General features: G+C 36.4%; 2 protein-coding genes across 2 annotated transcripts in view; one reads left to right on the top strand and one right to left on the bottom strand.

The window, feature by feature from the left end:
* LOC135221982 (uncharacterized) overlaps window positions 1-20,504 on the top strand; it is a 109,677-nt gene that overhangs the window by 31,980 nt on the left and 57,193 nt on the right. The window lies entirely within an intron of this gene.
* LOC135221970 (NPC intracellular cholesterol transporter 2-like) lies at window positions 1,766-11,848 on the bottom strand. The gene is made up of 4 exons (XM_064260045.1): window positions 11,555-11,848; window positions 3,957-4,064; window positions 3,483-3,655; window positions 1,766-3,161 (listed from the first exon to the last, which is right to left on the bottom strand). The coding sequence occupies exons 1-4, from the start codon at window positions 11,676-11,678 to the stop codon at window positions 3,075-3,077; spliced, it is 492 nt and encodes a 163-aa protein (XP_064116115.1). The 5' UTR covers window positions 11,679-11,848; the 3' UTR covers window positions 1,766-3,074.

The raw sequence follows: 20,504 nt of genomic DNA, 5'->3' as shown, positions 1-20,504 counted from the left end.
GGAGAGAGAGAGAGAGAGAGAGAGAGAGGGATTGCCGAGAGAGATAGAGAGAGAGAGAGAGAGGCTGTGTGTGTAATGTTGTGTGTGGTTGCCTTCCGTTTCGTGTCACGCTTACCTTATGAATAATGGGGAAGAATCCCCCCCAGTTACATATATATATATATATATATATATATATATCTATATATATATATATATATATATATATATATATATACATAAGGGCTGGAGCTGGAGCTCAAAGAAGATATATCCCGAAGGAAGTAGAAGGGACAGGCATCCTCATTTTTTAACAGTTTATTCAAATGGCGACGTTTCGCGACGAATTCCAAGTCGCATTTTCAAGGCTAAAAATATATAAAATTTGCGAACATTGATAGTCAATTTGATCTAATTTATTTTAAAAATGTAATGGCAATAGCTCTCAATAAAGTAAAAAGTTAAAATTCAAAGACAAACAAATTACAAGTACATTTCACTAAAGCCTTAAAAACCTCATCCTATACAAAAGAGAGAGTAAGACTAACAAAAATAAGTAAAAACAGACTGAGGCAAACCAGCTGCCCAAACTACCCTAAGAACAATTTTACAGAGGACGTTTGGGTGTTTAACGACGGTACAGTCTTTTTGATAATTGTAGATTCTAAAATAGTCAGGTCATTGTTGTTCCGCAGTTGCCCCAATATAGAAAAATCCTTGCTGTCAATATAGTTTTACATGTTTTTGAATGATTACGTTTATTAGATTGTTCCGGATTAGATAACCTATATAAATACACTTGCCCGAGATGTGATCACGGGACATACGTGGGATGCACGAAGAGGCTGTTGAAGGTTCGAATAGATTCCCACACGGGCATAAGCCATAGAACAGGTAGTAGGTTATCTAATCCGGAACAATCTAATATACGTAATCATTCAAAAACATGTAAAACCTATATAGACAGCAAGGAATTTTCTGTATTGGGCCAACTGCGGAACAACAATGACCTGACTATTTTAGAATCTATAATTATGAAAAAGACTGTACCGTCGTTAAACACCCAAACGTCCTCTGTAAAATTGTTCATAGCGTAGTTTGGGCAGCTGGTTTGCCTCACTCTGTTTTTACTTAAATTTGTTAGTCTTACTCTTTCATTTGTATAAGTAGATGTTTTTAAGATTTTAGTGAAGTGTACTTGTAATTTGTTTGCCTTTGAAGGTACCTTCGAATTTTAACTTTTTACTTTATTGAGAGCTATTGCCATTACATTTTTTATATAAATTAAATCAAATTGGTTATTAGTGTTCGCAAATTTTATATATTTTTAGCCTTGAAAATGCGACTTGGAATTCGTCGCGAAACGTCGGTATTTGAATAAGCTGTTAAAAAATGAGGATGCCTTTCCCTGCTACTTCCTTCGGGATATTATATATATATATCTATATATATATATATATATAATATGTGTGTATTATTGCTTGCAAAATTGACAAATTTATGCTTAGCTTTGAGGGTGATAACTTCCATTGCAAATTATTGAACAGTCCACTTCTTTTCAAATCGAAGTGACGTAAAATGTATTGATGCTTAATGCACAGGTTTAGAAATGTTTGGTTTTTTGGGGACTTAAAATCATATTCTTAAAATTGTATATACTCTGGTCCCTCGTTGGAGGGTGATCGTCGAAACAAAAGAGCGAAATTCTACTAAAAGTTGAAATGTCCATTTCATGTAAACTAGAACCAGGTTATCAGGTAGCAGAGAAGAAAAATCTGTCTTTAATATTTTTGCGTTTATTAAAAAAAAATTATACTACAGAAATTTCTCTGTTTTTTCTGAAACATACACATTCTAAATACTTCATACATTTAATTTTGTATAATTTTACCATATATTTTCAACCACTTAGAGTATCAATATGTGGTTACAAGGATGAGATCTAATGTGCATAAGGTTACCTTTCAACTCACAGATCAGGTGAATGTAAAGAGTAATATATACAGTTAAAGAGATCCTATCATGCAAGGTCACTTCGCTACTGAATTGTTAAGGAATTAGACTTGAAGACCAAGAACGAAGTCGCGGCCTTATCTGGCCTTAAGAATGCGAGAGATTTCATGCGTTTATCTGTACTAGATGTTTGGGAGAGTTATATAGCACCATCATCACTACCGCCTTTCTCACTTTCTTCATTGTTCTGACAACTAGCGGTACATCATTACTGGCCGTGAAATTCTGCTAATTAATGCCCGATGAAAATAAAAACTTATTGCTTCATATTATTATCTCTCTCTCTCTCTCTCTCTCTCTCTCTCTCTCTCTCTCACACACACACGCAGACACCCATATACGCACTCACACACACACTAACTAATTACGATATCAATTTAGGCTTATAACTTTTAATATTGGCTTCGAATGCTATAATCCAAAAGAGATTTGATTCATGTTTTTAAACAAAATCAACTCGATTAACAAAGGAATTAATTCAGGTAATGTCTATACTGAATGGCAGCACGGGAAGTGTGTACATACGTAGGTATGTACACACTGTGTATTTGGTGTATTTGTGTATAGATATAATTATATTGGTATGCGCGTTTTTATAATGATATATAAGCTGCCCTGATAAAAAAATAAAGACTATTATATAATGTCGCATGGACCCCAATGTATGTTATCCGTCGTCCATAAATCTCCATCTGGTTGTAACTAAATATTTTTTTGCATTTTTTGAAGGAATTCATTTTTTCTGTCGCATAACACTGCATCGGTAATCTTCAAGGAATTCCGGTATATTTGTATGCTCGCTTGATCACTGATCCGCCGTCTGTACACGTAAATGTTATGTCCACACATTCATTGGAAGAGATACCTTAAAGATCTTTTTACCCATAGCTATACTTGGTTACAGAATATTATACTTTGGTAAACGAATAGAATAACATTGCATATTTATACAAAATCCTCCCGTCAGTCTTCAGGAGTTAAGCCTCTCGGTGGGAGGTGAAAAATCCTCTAAAGCTTGAACGATTCTGGAGTGACTGAGGGGAAGGACACGGACTTCAATCTGGAGATTTTGATGTGAATCCTTAAATGATCTGTATTCTGATGATGAAGCAAAACACGTCCCTGTGAGTGGCGTCGTCGGTCAGTCTCCAGACCATGGGATACCTCCTCTGTTAGGACGATAAAAAGGAATTAGGTCAGTTTGTTCATTGTGAGGTTCACTGTTATTTTAGTAATGGTAATAATATCTGAAGTAGATTTTGATAATGAAATTGTCCATTAATAAGTTGAAGACACCTATTGGCAACTTGAATGCATTTTGGAGGGTTACACGATGATAATATGGTATTGAAGATTTTATCTGCATTTAATTAATATGCAGCTATAATCTGTAATATTGTATACTACTTGTATATAATAATAATAATAATAATAATAATAATAATAATAATAATAATAATAATAATAATAATAGTAAAGGTTTTGCTTACCCTCATCCAGAAGTTCTGAATTTCCAGAGGGTATTTGAAAATCGACCGGGTACCATGGGTCAGCGGGCACTTAACGAAGTTGTCGCAAGCACCCGAGTCCTGGCCGGGTATGGGCATTTCGACCCACCTCTTCCAAGCGACGTAACTTTGCAGTTTGGTTGACGTAGAGACACCTGAAACGATGCAGATATATATGTAAGGATAGGCAGAAAGTTTAGAAATGGTACTGTCTTCTGTTTTAAACTCTAAAAGAATATTAAAACAAAAAAGTGCGTCAAACTTGTATTTAAGTTTCATTACAAAGCCTAATTGATAGTTTAAAAAAAATTGATTTGAGTTACTTCTCCTTAGTGAACACCATATCCTTTCGAAGCTTGAATTGTTCAAGTCAATGTACCCCTCGTGGGGCGTGTTCTATTTGAACAGGGTCCATCTTCTGAGTATAATAACAAAAACTCGGTGATCTATCCTTACCTGGAGTAAACTCAGCCTTGAGTTGGTGTGTCTGTCCCTTCCTCAAAAGACAAATGCCATTGACCAAGCTTTCGCATTCCAGCGTGACTGAGGTGGGCACTGGCACGTCTGTGGGAGGTGGCAGGGGGGAGAGAAAATGGAAGTTAGCCAAAATGGTAGTTGAGTCTTATGTATTATCTGCTTATGTTTTCCTTTAGAGTCTTTTCAAAAGTGAAAAGTCTCTATGCTTATATATATATATATATATATATATATATATATATATATATATGTATGTATATATAAAGGTATAAGCCACGAAGAAAAATGTATATATATATTATATTTATGTATGTATGCATAGGTATGTATATATATATATATATGTATATATATACTTCCATGATAAAAATAAATTAATAGCTCTCTCTCTCTCTCTCTCTCTCTCTTTTATTTGTCGAGTCTTTGCTGTTAAAAAAATATTTATTTCCTTCTCACCATACTTGGGAGGAAACAAAATATTTACTCTCTCTCTCTCTCTCTCTCTCTCTCTCTCTCTCTCTCTCTCTCTCTCTCTCTCTTCAAGGACACTACTGAGATGTGAGAGAAAAAATTTCATAATAAACGGAGATTATCTTGAACGAGACGGAAATGTCACATTTCGTTAACCCCATAAACACACACGTGAATAAGGAGAGAGAGAGAAACAGAATAAATTCCAAACAAAATGAAAGCGCCATGCAGGTCAATATCACCGAGGCCTCTATCTCTACAAGACACAGGCATTGACACGAGTAGAGGGGGGAGTAAATTCAGCAGTTCCTGTTTTGATACAGAAACGAATAAACAACAGAGTTACTATGTGCGCATTTGACGCGACACGTCCTCTCCTCTCCCGTGTCCCCCTTATCGATACCGGATGTGGGATGGTTCTCTATAAATAAAGGTTAGTGATTAGCTATCGGTCATTTCGTCACTATTTGTTTTTCCCTTCTGTTTTCTTGTTTATCGATTTATTTTTATTGCTTCTTTCGAAGGTCGAATATGTTGGAATTCTTTGTTGATGTCTGATGGGAATTTTTGAAGGTCTTCAGTCTCTAGGATTTGGGGGGAATTGGCGTAGAACTATAGTTATTGTCAACCATCGACCACGAAGGTTCAAAGATGTGGATAAGCCTATTTAGATTCTTTAATATTTTATTTCATAGTTCATGGAAGACAATCTCTCATTGTTATTATCTATATGTAGTATATATATATAGTATTATATAATATCTATATAGATATATATATTATATATATATATATTATATATATATATAGATATTATATATATATATCGAGCTACAATGTCCTTTAATATCTAATTCGCTATACCTCGGAATTAATATATTTTCATATATGCTTAACCGAAGGGGAATTTTTTCTCGATAATAGATTTGCCTGGACCAGGGCGCGAACCATATGGATCCTTTCAAACCCAGGAACGTCTAGTGAAGCGTTACCTACTACACCACCAGCGGAGGGCTAAAAGTTTCCATCGTCGCCTCTCCACGTCCTCATATACCTTTCGCGCGCAGGTAATTAGTGGTTTGATGGAGGAACAACATCAACCCAACCCACCTCGACTTTTCCGGTAGTGTTTGTAGTTGCGTTTTGACAGCACGTAGCCAATCTATAAAGTCATATCACATTTCCTTTTTCCGTGATTTCCATATACATATATCGAGCTACAATGTCCTTTAATATCTAATTCGCACTACCTCGGAATGAACTATATTTTCATATAGGCTTAAACCGAAGGGGAATTTTTTTCTCGATAATTAGGATTTGCCTGGACCAGGGCGCCGAACCTATTGGATCCTTTCCAAACCAAGGACCGTCACGTGAAGCGTTAACCTACTACACCACCGCGAGAGGCCTAAAAGTTCACGTCTGCCTCCTCCACCCTCATATACCTTTCGCGCGCAGGTAATTAGTGGTTTGGAGACAACATCAACCCACCTCGACTCCGGTAGTGTTTGTAGTGCTTTTGACAGCACGTAGCCAAAGCTATAAGTCATATCAACATTTCCCGTGATTCATATTTACATAATACTCAGCTACAATGTCCTTTATTTAAATCTAATTCGCCTCCCTACCTCGATAATTAATATTATTTTCATATATGCGGGATTAACCAGAAGGGGAATTTTTCCTCGATTAATAGATTTGCCCTGGAATCAGGGCGCGAAACCTATGGAATCCTTTCAAACCCAGGAACGTCCAGTGAAGCGTTACCTACTACACCCCACCGCGAGAGGCTAAGAAAAGTTCATTGTCGCCTAACTCACCCCTCAGTATACCTTTCGCGCGCAAGGTAATTAGTGGTTTTGGGAGACAACATCAACAACCCACCTCGACTTCCGGTAGTGTTTTTGTACGAGGGCTTTTGACAGCACGGCAGCCAATCTATAAGTCATAATCCACATTTCCCGTGATTCATATACATATATCGAGCCTACAATGTCCTTTAATATATAATTCGTTGCTCTACCTCGGAATAAGTAAATATATTTTACACACAAAATAAGGGCTTCAACCGAATGGGGAATTTTTTTCTCCGGATAATAGATTTGCCTGGACCCATGGGCGCGGAACCATATGGATCCTTTCAAACCCAGGAACGTCAGTGTAAGCGTATACCTACTACACCGCGAGAGGCTAAGTTTTCATGTCGCCACTCTCACCCTCATATACTTTCGCGCCGCAGGTAATTAGTGGTTTGGAGACAACATCAACCCACCTCGACTCCGTAGTGTTTGTAGTGCTTTTGACAGCACGTAGCCAATCTATAAGTCCATATCACATTTTCCGAGGTAGAGCGAATTAGATATTAAAGGACATTGTAGCTCGATATATGTATATGAATCACGGAAATGTGATATGACTTATAGATTGGCTACGTGCTGTCAAAAGCACTACAAACACTACCGGAGTCGAGGTGGGTTGATGTCTCCAAACCACTAATTACCTGCGCGCGAAAGGTATATGAGGGTGAGAGGCGACATGAACTTTTAGCCTCTCGCGGTGGTGTAGTAGGTAACGCTTCACTGACGTTCCTGGGTTTGAAAGGATCCATAGGTTCGCGCCCTGGTCCAGGCAAAATCTATTATCGAGAAAAAAATTCCCCTTCGGTTAAGCATATATGAAAAATATATTAATTCCGAGGTTAGAGCGAATTAGATATTAAAGGACATTGTAGCTCGAATATGTATATGAAATCACGGAAATGTGATATGACTTATAGATTGGCTACGTGCTGTCAAAAGCACTACAAACACTACCGGAGTCGAGGTGGGTTGATGTTGTCTCCAAACCACTAATTACCTGGCGCGCGAAAGGTAATGAGGGTGAGAGGCGACATGAACTTTTAGCCTCTCGCGGTGGTGTAGTAGGTAACGCTTCACTGACGTTCCTGGGTTTGAAAAGATCCATAGGTTCGCGCCCTGGTCCAGGCAAATCTATTATCGAGAAAAAATTCCCCTTCGGTTTTAAGCATAATATGAAAATATATTAATTCCGAGGTAGAGCGAATTAGATATTAAAGGACATTGTAGCTCGATATATGTATATGAATCACGGAAATGTGATATGACTTAGTAGATTGGCTACGTGCTGTCAAAAGCACTACAAACACTACCGGAGTCGAGGTGGGTTGATGTTGTCCTCCAAACCACTAATTACCTGCGCGCGAAAGGTATATGAGGGTGAGAGGCGACATGAACTTTAGCCTCTCGCGGTGGTGTAGTAGGTAACGCTTCACTGACGTTCCTGGGTTTGAAAGGATCCATAGGTTCGCGCCCTGGTCCAGGCAAATCTATTATCGAGAAAAAATTCCCCTTCGGTTAAGCATATATGAAAATATATTAATTCCGAGGTAGAGCGAATTAGATATAAAGGACATTGTAGCTCGATATATGTATATGAATCACGGAAATGTGATATGACTTATATATAATATAATATATATGTATATATATATATATATATTATATATATATTATTATATATATATATATATATATATATATATATATTTGCGCATTGCAGTGCACATTCCACGAGAGAGAATCCCAACTTGCCTTAGAGCAAAGCCGAACAACCTTCACAAAAACGGGTCTGGCCTGACCTGCCCTTGGGAATCCCATCAAATTAACTTTACTAGAGTTTGAGGGACCATAGCAACAGGTGATCGGCCCCAAGACATAACGAAAATGCCCTTAGAAAGAACGTTTTAATATATATATATATATATATATATATATATATAACTATATATATATATATTATATATATATATATATATATATATATATATATATATATATATATATATTTATATATACATATATATATATATATATATATATATATATATATATATATATACATATATATATCGTGTGCGAACTCATTTTTCTTCCTTATCACATTTATTTTAATTTATTCTCTTATTCATGTTTTCATTTCTCTATGGACAAATGCCAAGGAAGGAAGAAACAGTTGATTAACCCCCTAAAGCAGGGATAGACATTCCTTTTCAATAAAAAGAAAATGTCAAATGTTTTCATTACGTAATTCGTTAAGTAAACCAGTTATAATTTTCTAACAGCCATGTTTCCACTCCATATTGATCAGCATTTACCGTAAATCAAGGCTTCGGTGACCTTCCCTTTTACACTTCTTTTACAGTTCTCCGCGTGCTTCATTTTAAAAGCATTATATGCCAGCGTGCTTCATTTTAGAAGCCTTTTGTGCCATCGTGCTTCATTTTAGAGGCCTTTTATGCCATCGTGCTTCATTGTAGAAGCCTTTTATGCCAGCGTGCTTCATTTTAAAAGCCTTTTATGCCAGCGCACTTCATTTTAGAAGCCTTTTATGCCAGCGCGCTTCATTTTAGAAGCCTTTTATGCCAGCCAGCACGCTCCACCTTTCGTAGAAGTCCCTCCCTGGCTCTCGCAATCCTGATCTGTTCCTGTCACTTATAAGCTTTCCCCCTCCCGCTCTTATTAATTCCCCGTCCGCGGGAAACATTCACTCTTTCTCCCGTTTGCCTTGACACTTTCACCTCATTAGTTTTCTTTCACGTTTATTTCCATATTGCATCTGTTTAGCTATTCCCTGGAAGTCCTTTCCCCCCCCCTCTCTCTCTCTCTCTATCTCTCTCTTTTGTTGTGCATCTGCAAATCTGGCATCCTCTCTTTACTTTCGCCCTATTTTTTTTTATAATGGATGTCAGTGCTTGCATCATGCAGATTCTTTGATTGTACGGAAGTGAATGTAACATCGTTTTTGCTGGACCTCTTGTGACTGACTTGTTCTGTAATTTTTTTTTATTTTATTTTTTTTTTAGTTTTCTAATTTATCATGAGTATATATATATATATATATAATATATATATATATATATATATATATATATATTATACGTATATATATATGTGTGTGTGTTCATATATATATATATATATATATATATATATATATATATGCTCATAAAAAGGGATAATTTGAAAGATCCTCGTCTCTGATCTCACCTCTTCCTATCCTAAAAGGCATTAAATTCCACCACCTGAGCTGCTAACAACTACAGTCTGGTGACTGACATAAAATAAAACAATAAAATGATCCCCTATCATCCCCTGCATCCTGTTTACTGCCGTTTATTCATCACGCTCTGTAGGTCGAGATTTCAAAACCAATCGTTTCCTTCGACTTATTGCTGCTGTAGGCATCCATGCTGAGACTGCAGTTTCATCTTCCTTACGATTCGTCCGTATAGCTGAACGGTGTCCTTTAACTGCGCGTAGGATTCTGCGGACTTTCTCTTTATTTTGCCGCCTAACGTTCCAGTTGCGATTGTGAATGTATTGTGCTTTGCTCTGCAGAGGTATCTGGCATTCGAGATGTTTGAACCTTGAATTTTAATCGTGGTCAAGTCTTATAATCAAAGTCCATATTTATATACGTGTATGTATATATGTATATATATATATATATATATATATATATATATATATATATATATAGACATAATATATATATATATATATATATAGATATAGATATATATATATATATATATAGTATATATATATATATATATATATATATCATATATATTTATGTTCGTTAGTGCCATGATGTTAAACGATTATACGAAAGATGCTCAAGCGGGAGCGTTCAGAATATTGTTCCTAGCATCACCATACGAGCTGCACTCTCTCTCTCTCTACTGTTACTCTTTTAAGACAGTGCTCATCTCAGAGCGAAAATTTATTTGAAGTTACACCAACTTAAAGTTTAAACGAAATTTAACAGCACTGTTTTATTCAGTTTACATATTACGCATGTATGCATGCATACATGTACGCCCACACGGGCGCGCGCACACATATTTATATACACTAATTTATATATATGTGTGTGTGGGGGTGCGTATTATTTGTGTATGTGTGTCTATCTATTTGTGGCCGTGAGTTATATATATATATATATATATATATATATATATATATATATATATGTGTGTGTGTGTGTGTGTGTGTGTGTGTGTGTGTGTGTGTGTGTGTGTGTAATAAGCGTAGGGCTACGAATGCATATGCTGTGCATATTAACACAACCACTCTGCCATGTAAAATTGGAAATTCAGCCAAATAAAGTGCTGCAAATTGGGTATATATTTTCCTTTTGACCTGGTATTAGACGCGTATAGTTATCCTAGAATTGTCTAATTCCTGACATTCTTAACATTGAACGTCAACTTGCGTTAAAACGACTATGGTCATCGACGCCACCGAAAATAATAACATATATTAGGGTCAACCTTTCACATACCCACCCATATATGCATACACGTACGAATATATATATATATATATATATATATATATATATATATATATATATATATAGTTGTGCATGTCTACGTACATATATATAAATAGACATACATATATGCATATGTACATACACACTGCTTATTTGTAAAAGAGTGTTTTTGTATGAATACATGCGTTTATGTGTTTCTGTCCGAATGCATGCATATAATACAATGCTAACGAAGAGTAGATGGAGATACATTGCAATCCTTTCCATCTCAACTATAGGATTCGCGAAAAGGTCCTTCGATGTCCTTGAGGATGGATTCCAGTACCCTGACCCTAACGGGACGCGAGGGACTTGCACGGCACTTGTATAATTGTCGCATACATTTTCCTCTTGGCTAACAGATGAGAACAGGTTTGGCAATGCCACTTAGAAAATGTTAATTTTGATATAGCTTTTGAAAAAGGCTCGAATCGAATCGAAAAGTTATATTTATAATTTTTATTACGACTAGCAGTCTCAATTTGAATAGCCTATACTGTTCATCTATAACTTATTCGTGAAGCCAGGATTTTGTACCCTTATTCGCTAAAATAATTTACGGTACCTTTCTCCCTGATCATTCTTTACCAGCGCGCAAAATATCTATTTACCTTTAATCGTTTTCAAGATACAGGTATTTAACTACATCTCTAAACTGTGTGTGATAGCGTTGATGACGTAACGCCCCGCGCATAGTTCTCACGTACCTGAAGAACATTCCCAAAAGGGCAGCGTCTCGGTCTTGACAGAAGCCCTTGTAACCGACGCCAGAGATACCAGTAGCAGCGTCAGCAAGGTACCCGAGGTGATCATCTTGAATCCGTAAACCATGACGATGACTGCTTAGCGAAGAAGCACTTCACACTTTCCTCGAGTTCTTTTCACTCTCTTGCAGAGGGACAGCGCACTCTCTTTTCCCCGCTCAAGGAGCTGAGCCCTGTCTTTAGGAAGGGAAAGGTGTTGTTATCTTGGGCAAGGTACCCACAAAACTGACCTTCCAAGCCTTGGCCGGGCACTTTTAAGTGCCCGGGATGTGGCCGTAGTATCAGTGTTGAAGACGCTTCTTGCGCAATGGCTAAGGACGTTTCGCTTACGATAGACATTTCCTCTAACTTTCGAAAGAAACGTAAATAAGTATAGCCTCCTTAAGTGAATGATGATTAGTCGTGTATTCCACTGAAATGACTTTGCTTTCTAGTCGTTAGCACATTTATATTTGTAAGAAAATAGGAAAACGAAGCCGTTGCCAACTACGGTCATACGGAGCGTTGTTGATGCGTGACGTAGCACCTGCATCGACCAATGGGAATCTAGTAGTAGGCGGAAGCAACCTGGCGAGACCTGAATCACTTCCGTCATACCTGTTCTCTGATCAGCCTTCACACCTGTAAGCATCTTTTCTTCATCGCTGGGTTTTCCATTGTGGAATTAGACGCGGCTCGTTACCTAATTGGCCATATCATTAATTCTTCATTTAAATGTACATTCGTACGTATATACTATATGCTTATCAACAGGTATGTGTCTGTTTGTATGTCTATATTTGATATAGTTAGATACATCATCCCGAATAATTATACCATCTATTTACCCTAGAAATCAAGTGAAAATTCATTCCATATTTGGTATTCTCTCTCTCTCTCTCTCTCTCTCTCTCTCTCTCTCTCTCTCTCTCTCTCTCTCTCTCTCTCTCTCGAACTGAGCTACAGTACAATTCCAGGTCTAACGGCAATTGCACGGTCATCAAATTCACCAAATTTTTCGTCTCCTACTTCCCGGTTCCTGTCCTTCTCTTCTCCTTCTTCGTCTTCTTCTTCTTCTTCTTCTTCTTCTTCTTTTTCTTGCGTTGCGTATATGCTTGAGAAAGATATTTTAGCGAACCTTCAAAAGTAGCGGTCACTTAATCATTCAAAGCAGAGCTTATTCATCTGCCCCTTCCATCGGCGAATTCTTCGTCCGACCTAAGTTTGGCAGATACCCGTTGTTTACCGGATTGGGTTTTCAGATTCCTTTCTCTCTTGCCTTTGGAGGCAATCAGCCAATGTGAATCATTAGTCAGGTAAGTCATCAGGTTTTAAACGAAAGAGAATGGTTATGGACGGAGGGTATATATTATCCCGGCATGGAGATATAAGAATAAGCAAATATTTGCAAGTGATCAGAGAAAGCAAATATTGCCGACTGAAGAATGAATAATGAAATGAAAACAAAGAATGGGCCCTATTCCGGAATAAAGATTATTCATAACGCTAAGGATCGGAGAAAGAAGGGTGCGTCTTGGATTGCATACGAGACCTTCAATGCTTTAAAAACAAAGAATAGATAGATATATAAATATAAAGGGACGAGTGTCGTTTATTACTTTTTCACGACGTCCGCGTCAACCATCTTCTTTGCTCTCTCTCTCTCTCTCTCTCTCTCTCTCTCTCTCTCTCTCTCTCTCTCTCTCTCTCTCGGCTCTCAAGTTACAGCACACAGCCTCAAAGGGGCGATTCTTCTCCTACGAGAAAAAAACTTCGTAATCATCGTGTCACCAGCTATTCTCAAGTGATGGCTTCCTGTTCTGCCCTGGGCTGCATGACTAGTCGGAAAGCTCCCAGAACCAGGCAGACTAATGTGAACTAACATTTACCTTTATTTATTTATTTTTCTTTTTTTTTTTGCGCAAATAAAATCTTCCGGATGTGTTTCAGGATCATACGTGAATCTTTTAAACGCGGTTTGCATTCATTTATTTCGTCGGGATCATGAGCCTATATTGAAATATGTATATATAGTATATATATATATATATATATATATATATATATATATATATATATGTGTGTGTGTGTGTGTGTGTGTGCGCGTGTGTATGTATGTATGTATGTATATACTGTTTGGACATATTTTCTCTCCTATACAAGTAAGTATATCTTAGTTTGACTACACCACTGAGTTAGTTAACAGTTCTCCTAGGGTTGGCCCGAAGGATTAGATATTTTGTACGTGGCTAGGACCCAATTGGTTTCGTAGCAACGGGACCTACAGCTTATTGTGGGATCCGAACCTCATTATATCGAGAAATGAATTTCTATCGCCAGAGATCAATTCATCTAATTCCGCGTTGGCTTAATGGAGAATCGAACTTCGGTCTAGGGTTTCCTGTTTTAGGAACTTTTCTGTATCCCGGGATTTCGGGGAAAATCAGGCTATTTCCCGGGATCCCGGGATTTCCCGCATCAGGTGTTAGTAAAAGGTTTTATGCTAAGCTCTGTTAATGCTTTCATATCTCAAAGAGCTACAGTGTATCACATTTTCAAAGTAAGTGTAAAAATAGTGTAACAGCAGTAAACTTGGCTGTCGAATGATACTCGTGGTTGATCAAACATAATTTTATTTAATCTCATTTAATTAATCAGAGAATTGACTTCTATTAGTTTTCATTGATATTATTGGTAACCCTTATATTTAAACTAAATCAATGTAATTTAGAATTAGAAGCTACTGTAATAGGATAATCCTGCTGATTTCAGTATGTTTTAACTTTTGGAAAAATAAAATAAACTAGAATCTTTTTGAGCAACAAAATAAACAAGAACTTTTTGAGCTACATAAAATAGACAAGAATTTATTTGAGTTACATAAAATAAACTAGAATTTTTTTTAGTTACATAAATTAAACAATTTTTTTGGAGTTGCATAAAATAAACTAGAAATTTTTTTCGAGTTACATAACATTATCTATGAGTTATTGATATAGTAGCTCTTCAAAAACACAGACAATCAATACTGCGATCAGTTACCTGGTTCTTAGTTGTATAATAAAGAGTCCAGCAGCTGAAAAACCCTTTCAGCTTCAACTGATGTTAGCGGTACATTTTTGAGGGCCTGGAATATTATTTTTAAATTTTGTGTTCTCTCTCCTGTTACCTCAAACACATTAAATTCCTTTCCTATATGTTTGCAGTCATACTCCTTTTTGCTTATGCTGTGAACCAGTTCTATTGCTGCCTGGAGTTTATGGGCAAATGTCATTTCTTCTATAGATATATCCACATCATCAGATTCTGACAGGTATGGCTCAAAACCTGGGTCCTCTTCGTTGGGTATTGCAAACAGTCTTGCAAACATCTTTTTAGCTGCATCTACAAGAGTGGACTTTGCTGGCAATGCTGGTAGCACTCCTTCACAGTTATCATAATACTTTCCACAATGAAGATATTTCATAAGGCCAACAAGAACTTTTTTCCTCCTTTCATTTATTCTTTTGAATAAGGAACTTTTCAGCTTAACTTTAAATGGAGAATTCTGCTCATCCAGTTCTTTTAATATGAATGAAAATATATCCTCTGAACCAAGCAAAGTTGTACTTCTGTTTCCCAGCCTTTCTGCCCCTATTTTCACTGGCTGGAGTGCTTTGAAGTCATGTATTACCCCAAATTCACTATTTGTAATGTCCATTTCAATATCACAGTCAATCATGGCTTTTGCAAAAGAACTTTTTACCTCAAGAAATCGCTCTAACATGTCCAGCAAACTGTTACACTTCGTTTTTGAGTCCAGTTTCAGAATTAATTCTTTTCCAAGTGGAGAGACAGGAGAGGCTTAGAACGGGACGTGAAGTGTACAAGATCGGTACCGGTCATTTCTGTGCAGTGAGCAAGCGAATCTTTCTCTCTCTCTCTCTCTCTCTCTCTCTCTCTCTCTCTCTCTATTATCCAAATAATTAACACCACTCCTTGTAATAGCTGTGCATCGGAAATTTATAATACCAGTAAGAATCCCGGGATATCAACTCAAATCCCGGAAAATATAAGAGGCACATTTTGGAATTCCGGGATCCCGGGAAGGGAACCCTACTTCGGATCACCAGATTGGTAGGCGAGCACAAAAACCACCCGTCCAACTAGGAACGCTCTCACCTATACAATTTCTATTGAAGCGAATAGCATATTTTCTAGAGACCATTTTTTTTATTTGGATTCAAAAGGAAGCAGAATTATAACTGAATCGAAGTCTAAATAAAAAAAAAAACTGCAAATAATGCGGAAGACTTCAATAGAAATTGCATAGTATAAATAAATATATATGTGTGTATATATATATATATATATATATATATATATATATATATATATATATATATATAAAGGGAATGGATTGATTCATATTCCTTCCAAATGAGGAAATGTCTGGAGCACTTCCTCAGAGTCGACGGGGTCTTATGTAAATCGTCTGAGATGAATTCTTATGACCTTATTCTAGTGGGCACAAGAGTTCGACCTTCCTGTACGTTGAGATTCCCATGAATCTCATGAGATTAGTTACGACAGCCGTTGTTAAACGTAACATACATACATACATACAAACCTTTGGAGAAAGATCTTGCTGTAGAGTTTGTACTATTTATGCCCGACTCGGTGGTACTGGGGTCGCTGTAAGCGAATGGATTTGCCTTGCCTTCCTAGCGAGTCATTTATGAGTTGCGCATGCGCACGCACGGTTTCGCTAGTACGAGGAAGGAACCAACCACATTTGACTCGCTATGGAAATGTCCCTTTTCCGTCCAGTGATCGAGGGAAAGTAATCGTTCCTGAAACATTTGTATTCTAGAACAATATACCTCGAGGAATATGTGGGAAGTCATTATACATGTTCATCTGGTTTTCACCGGTTAGTCCATTCTTGCTAATGAAGTAAATGGTGCACAAAATGCCTGTTTCCTAGTGGCATTCTGTTAGTAGTCAGTGGACTACTAATTTGGGAAAGGATGGCTTTAGTTTTCATATTCCGTCAGACATTATGATACTAAATAGGAAACAGTTGTTGGGAAAATTTGTATCAATATTCATATATATGTATATATATATAAATACTATATATTTATACATATGTATGATATTGTATATATGTATACATACGTACATATATACTTATATATTTGTATTTATATGTATATATACATATAATATATTTATATATATATCAGTTGAAGGATCCACAGTAATATTCATGTTTATCAAGAAGAAATATTTGTCGAAATATTTACAATGCTTATAGAGCTTTCGTCCACTTCTCTGTGGTCTTGATCAATTCCACAGAAGGATGGACGAAAGCTTTAAGCATTGTAAATATTTCGACAAATATATTTCGTCTTGATAATCAAGAATATCAGTGCGGATCCTTCTACTGATTACTTAGAAGCACGATGCGGTGTTGTCATATTGCATATATATATATATATGTGTGTGTGTATATATATATATATATATATATATATTATATATATATACATATATATGTATATATATACAATATACATATATATATATATATATATATATATATATGTGTGTGTGTGTGTGTGTGTGTGTGTGTGAGATGAAAGGGGCTATAATTAATAATATATTTAATATGCCAATGTGATGTGCTGTGACCTTTTTGGAATGCGCAGATTACCCATAGAGACAGTCCGAAGCAACGACCTGAGAAAGCTGATAAATCATTTCTGATGCATAGTTAAGTGGGTCAATGTTCACGAGTTCATGGGATCTTGTTCAAGTGCCTTTGAAAAACTGGCTGCGACCAGATACATGGGGTGTTGACGAAGTGTGCATTCATATGTACGTGTGCGCTTCTTCCGTTGATAATGGTATCATTAGCCAAGTCTATGGGGAGACTTTCAGAGAGGTCCGTGGGAGAAAGGCAGAATGCTGGGGATAGCCCTGCGAAAGTTTATTTACTTATTTGTGTGAAGTTCCTGGGCTGGAGATGGGTAAGTGTTATATTACTTTAGCCAAAGGGATGGCTTGTTTATTACCTTGTATAGATGTCATATTCCATTTAAGCTATTGACTTTGTCATTACAAGTGCGTATACTGCTTAATTGTGTGTTCTCCTGTCTTTGTAACAGACGATTCTGGCAAGGGGACCGAGAGTCCTAAGGGGCCGAGGGTCCCATATGGAGGAGGGTTAATTGATGTGACTAATTACTGATTGAGACATTTTAATATTGGGGGTTTAACTAAGTTAGTTAGTCTGTTAGACTTGAGTTATTATCTTTCCATTGTTAAATAAATGTTATATTTTTCCATATCTCTGACTCTCATTTGATGACCTGTTAGAATGGAGAGAGAGAGAGAGAGAGAGAGCGAAGGCTATGCCAGCGGTCGCTTAGAGAGAGAGAGAGAGAGAGAGAGAGAGAGAGAGAGAGATTGTGTGTGTATCAGTTTGCCTACCACTTTGGTTTCACGCATACCAAATAAGATACGAGATTCTTATCTCGTAACATATATATGTATATATATATATATATATATATATATATATATATATATATATATATATATATATATATATATATATGAACGCGTGTGTCAATGTGTTTTTGTATGTGTGTGGTTTCACCGGACTCATTGTCCTGCAAATTATAGTAAGAAGAGCGAAGGAAAGGACTTGCCTTTTATCTAATCGTTTATTTCCTGTGAAATTGTCGTTCAAGAAAATCTCAAAAGATTTTTGTCGGGAAGAAGTAACTTTTCAAATCTTTAGTGACGTAAACGATCAGGCCTCGTTTGACGTTACTTAACAAAAAGCATTCTTCCGTTGGTATGTTTCGTTTTTAAGCGTGATTAGAATTCATACTATTTAGTATTTGACTGAATATATTTTCAAAGTTCAATTAGCAAAATGCTGTTCTACAAGTATCCTTTTCTTTATATATATATATATATATATATATATATATATATAATATATATATATATATATATATATATATATATATATATATTAATTCTTATCACAACACCGTGATTCATACACGAAATTATTATCAACCAAAAAAATTCCTCTTCGGTTAACATATATGAAACTATATTAATTCCGTGGTAGAGCGAAATGGATATTAAAGGACATTTGTAGTTTGATACACACACACACACACATATAAATGTATTTATGTATGTAAGTACTATCTGAGGCGTCTTCAGGACTTAATTACAAATCAATATAAACAGTTTTTAGTACAACGTGCAGACTTAATAGGTAAGCATATATGTGTATATATATATATATATATATATATATATATATATATATATATATATATATATTATATATATATAAACTCGGACAAGCTGATGTCACCATGATTATTCAGTCCTTTCCGTGACATTTGAATTCGTCACGAATAAATTGAATATGCCAAAGTCGTACAGAATATTAATTGAAGAGTCAGTCTCGGAATGCCACATGTGAAAGGAAGTCCACAGGAAGACGCATGACTGTGCTACAGAATATTACTAGAACTGATGATGCGTCCCTGGGTGTGTACGCAAACACTCGTGACTGCTGAGCAGTTTTCCTACCGGGGATTCCGCGAAGAAGCTGCCGTGCCCCATTTTAAGCAGAGTCAGGCAGGACAAGTACGTTCCGCTTTCCCGTTTTCTATTGTTTATTGTTCTTTTCTTTGGTTTTTCGTTCCATTTGGCTTTTTTTCAGAATTTTTCATGAGTCAGAACTGGAGTTTAACGCCGTATTTAACTTTGCTGAGCGGAATCGGACGTGGCCACAACGAGTTATCATTTAAGACAAATTAAAACTCGGTCTGAAGTGCCGCGTAGATCGTCTCGCTGATGTGTAGTCGACTTATAACTAAGTGGTACAATATGTTTCCTTGAAAACTGTGTTCAGTAGGTACATAAAAATAATTATAAAGTGTTAGCGGACTTTGCACTTATCATAACATACCTAGAGGATAAACGCCTATTTTCTGATTTTCTTTACCATTTACGAAAACTATTCTTGGAATATTTAGGTACTAATAATCAAGTTACAACGAATCCACTGTGAGATAATGAATTTCCTACAACTGTACATATTATTCATAAAAACATGTATATTAACTACTCTGTAGTTTTAAAAATCCGTCTACGCAAAATCTGATGTGAAATACTTAACGGAAATAGTACTTATAATTGGTATTGTAAGATGGTCCACCAGCAGCTTCACTTTTGTCAATTAAACTCCTCACTTTCTCGTATCATAGTTCATTGTTGTCGTTGTTTTGATTAGAGTTAGCATCGTTATTTATTAAGTTTTACCCAGTGGCTTTTTAAAAAAAATTGTATTTGATTCTCATATCTTTCTTCACCATCTTCATTTTGATCGATAGCATATTTACTTTTCCTTCTTGTTCATATTTACATTTTACTTTCTCGTTTTCGGCGGTTGTATTCTAACCTTGTATTTGTCCTAGTTTCCATTTCCTTTAACACAATACTTTCAACTGCATCCAACGTTACGCCAAAGCAAAAGAGCCACTTGACTCTCATTAGAATCTCGATTCTCCAGAGTCACGAACGTCACAGCATCCATCGGTGCGTGAGAACATATTTGGCTCCATTGCCATCAATAAAGCAAAAGTGTGCATCAGAAGCCTCTTAAGTTAAAAGCGCCCTCTATGTGACTTTCGAGCATAATTGACTTTTGATTTTCGTCTTGGTTTCGCGAACAAGCAGACGAATGGGAGCAGATGCATACCATACCACACCAAACTAAGGGAGCCGTTTCAAAGGCATATCCCGCCAACTGCTACTACTATTTCTCATATTAGTACCTCAAGGCCGTTTTTCTTAGCCCGGGATTGTATACTCTTATTCTCTCCGGCATCTG

The sequence above is a fragment of the Macrobrachium nipponense genome, chromosome 20, assembly GCF_015104395.2.
Source record: "Macrobrachium nipponense isolate FS-2020 chromosome 20, ASM1510439v2, whole genome shotgun sequence".
Taxonomy (NCBI): domain Eukaryota; kingdom Metazoa; phylum Arthropoda; class Malacostraca; order Decapoda; family Palaemonidae; genus Macrobrachium; species Macrobrachium nipponense.
This window is presented reverse-complemented; position numbering and strand designations above follow the sequence as displayed.

What these genes read in the sequence shown, in the direction of transcription:
- LOC135221970 (XM_064260045.1), bottom strand. Translation starts at nt 11,678, where the DNA reads ATGGTTTACGGATTCAAGATGATCACCTCGGGTACCTTGCTGACGCTG. An exon ending in CTTTTGGGAATGTTCTTCAG is followed by an intron (nt 4,065 to 11,554) that starts GTACGTGAGAAC and finishes CACCTCCCACAG; the next exon opens with ACGTGCCAGTGCCCACCTCA. An exon ending in TTCAGAACTTCTGGATGAGG is followed by an intron (nt 3,162 to 3,482) that starts GTAAGCAAAACC and finishes TCGTCCTAACAG; the next exon opens with AGGAGGTATCCCATGGTCTG.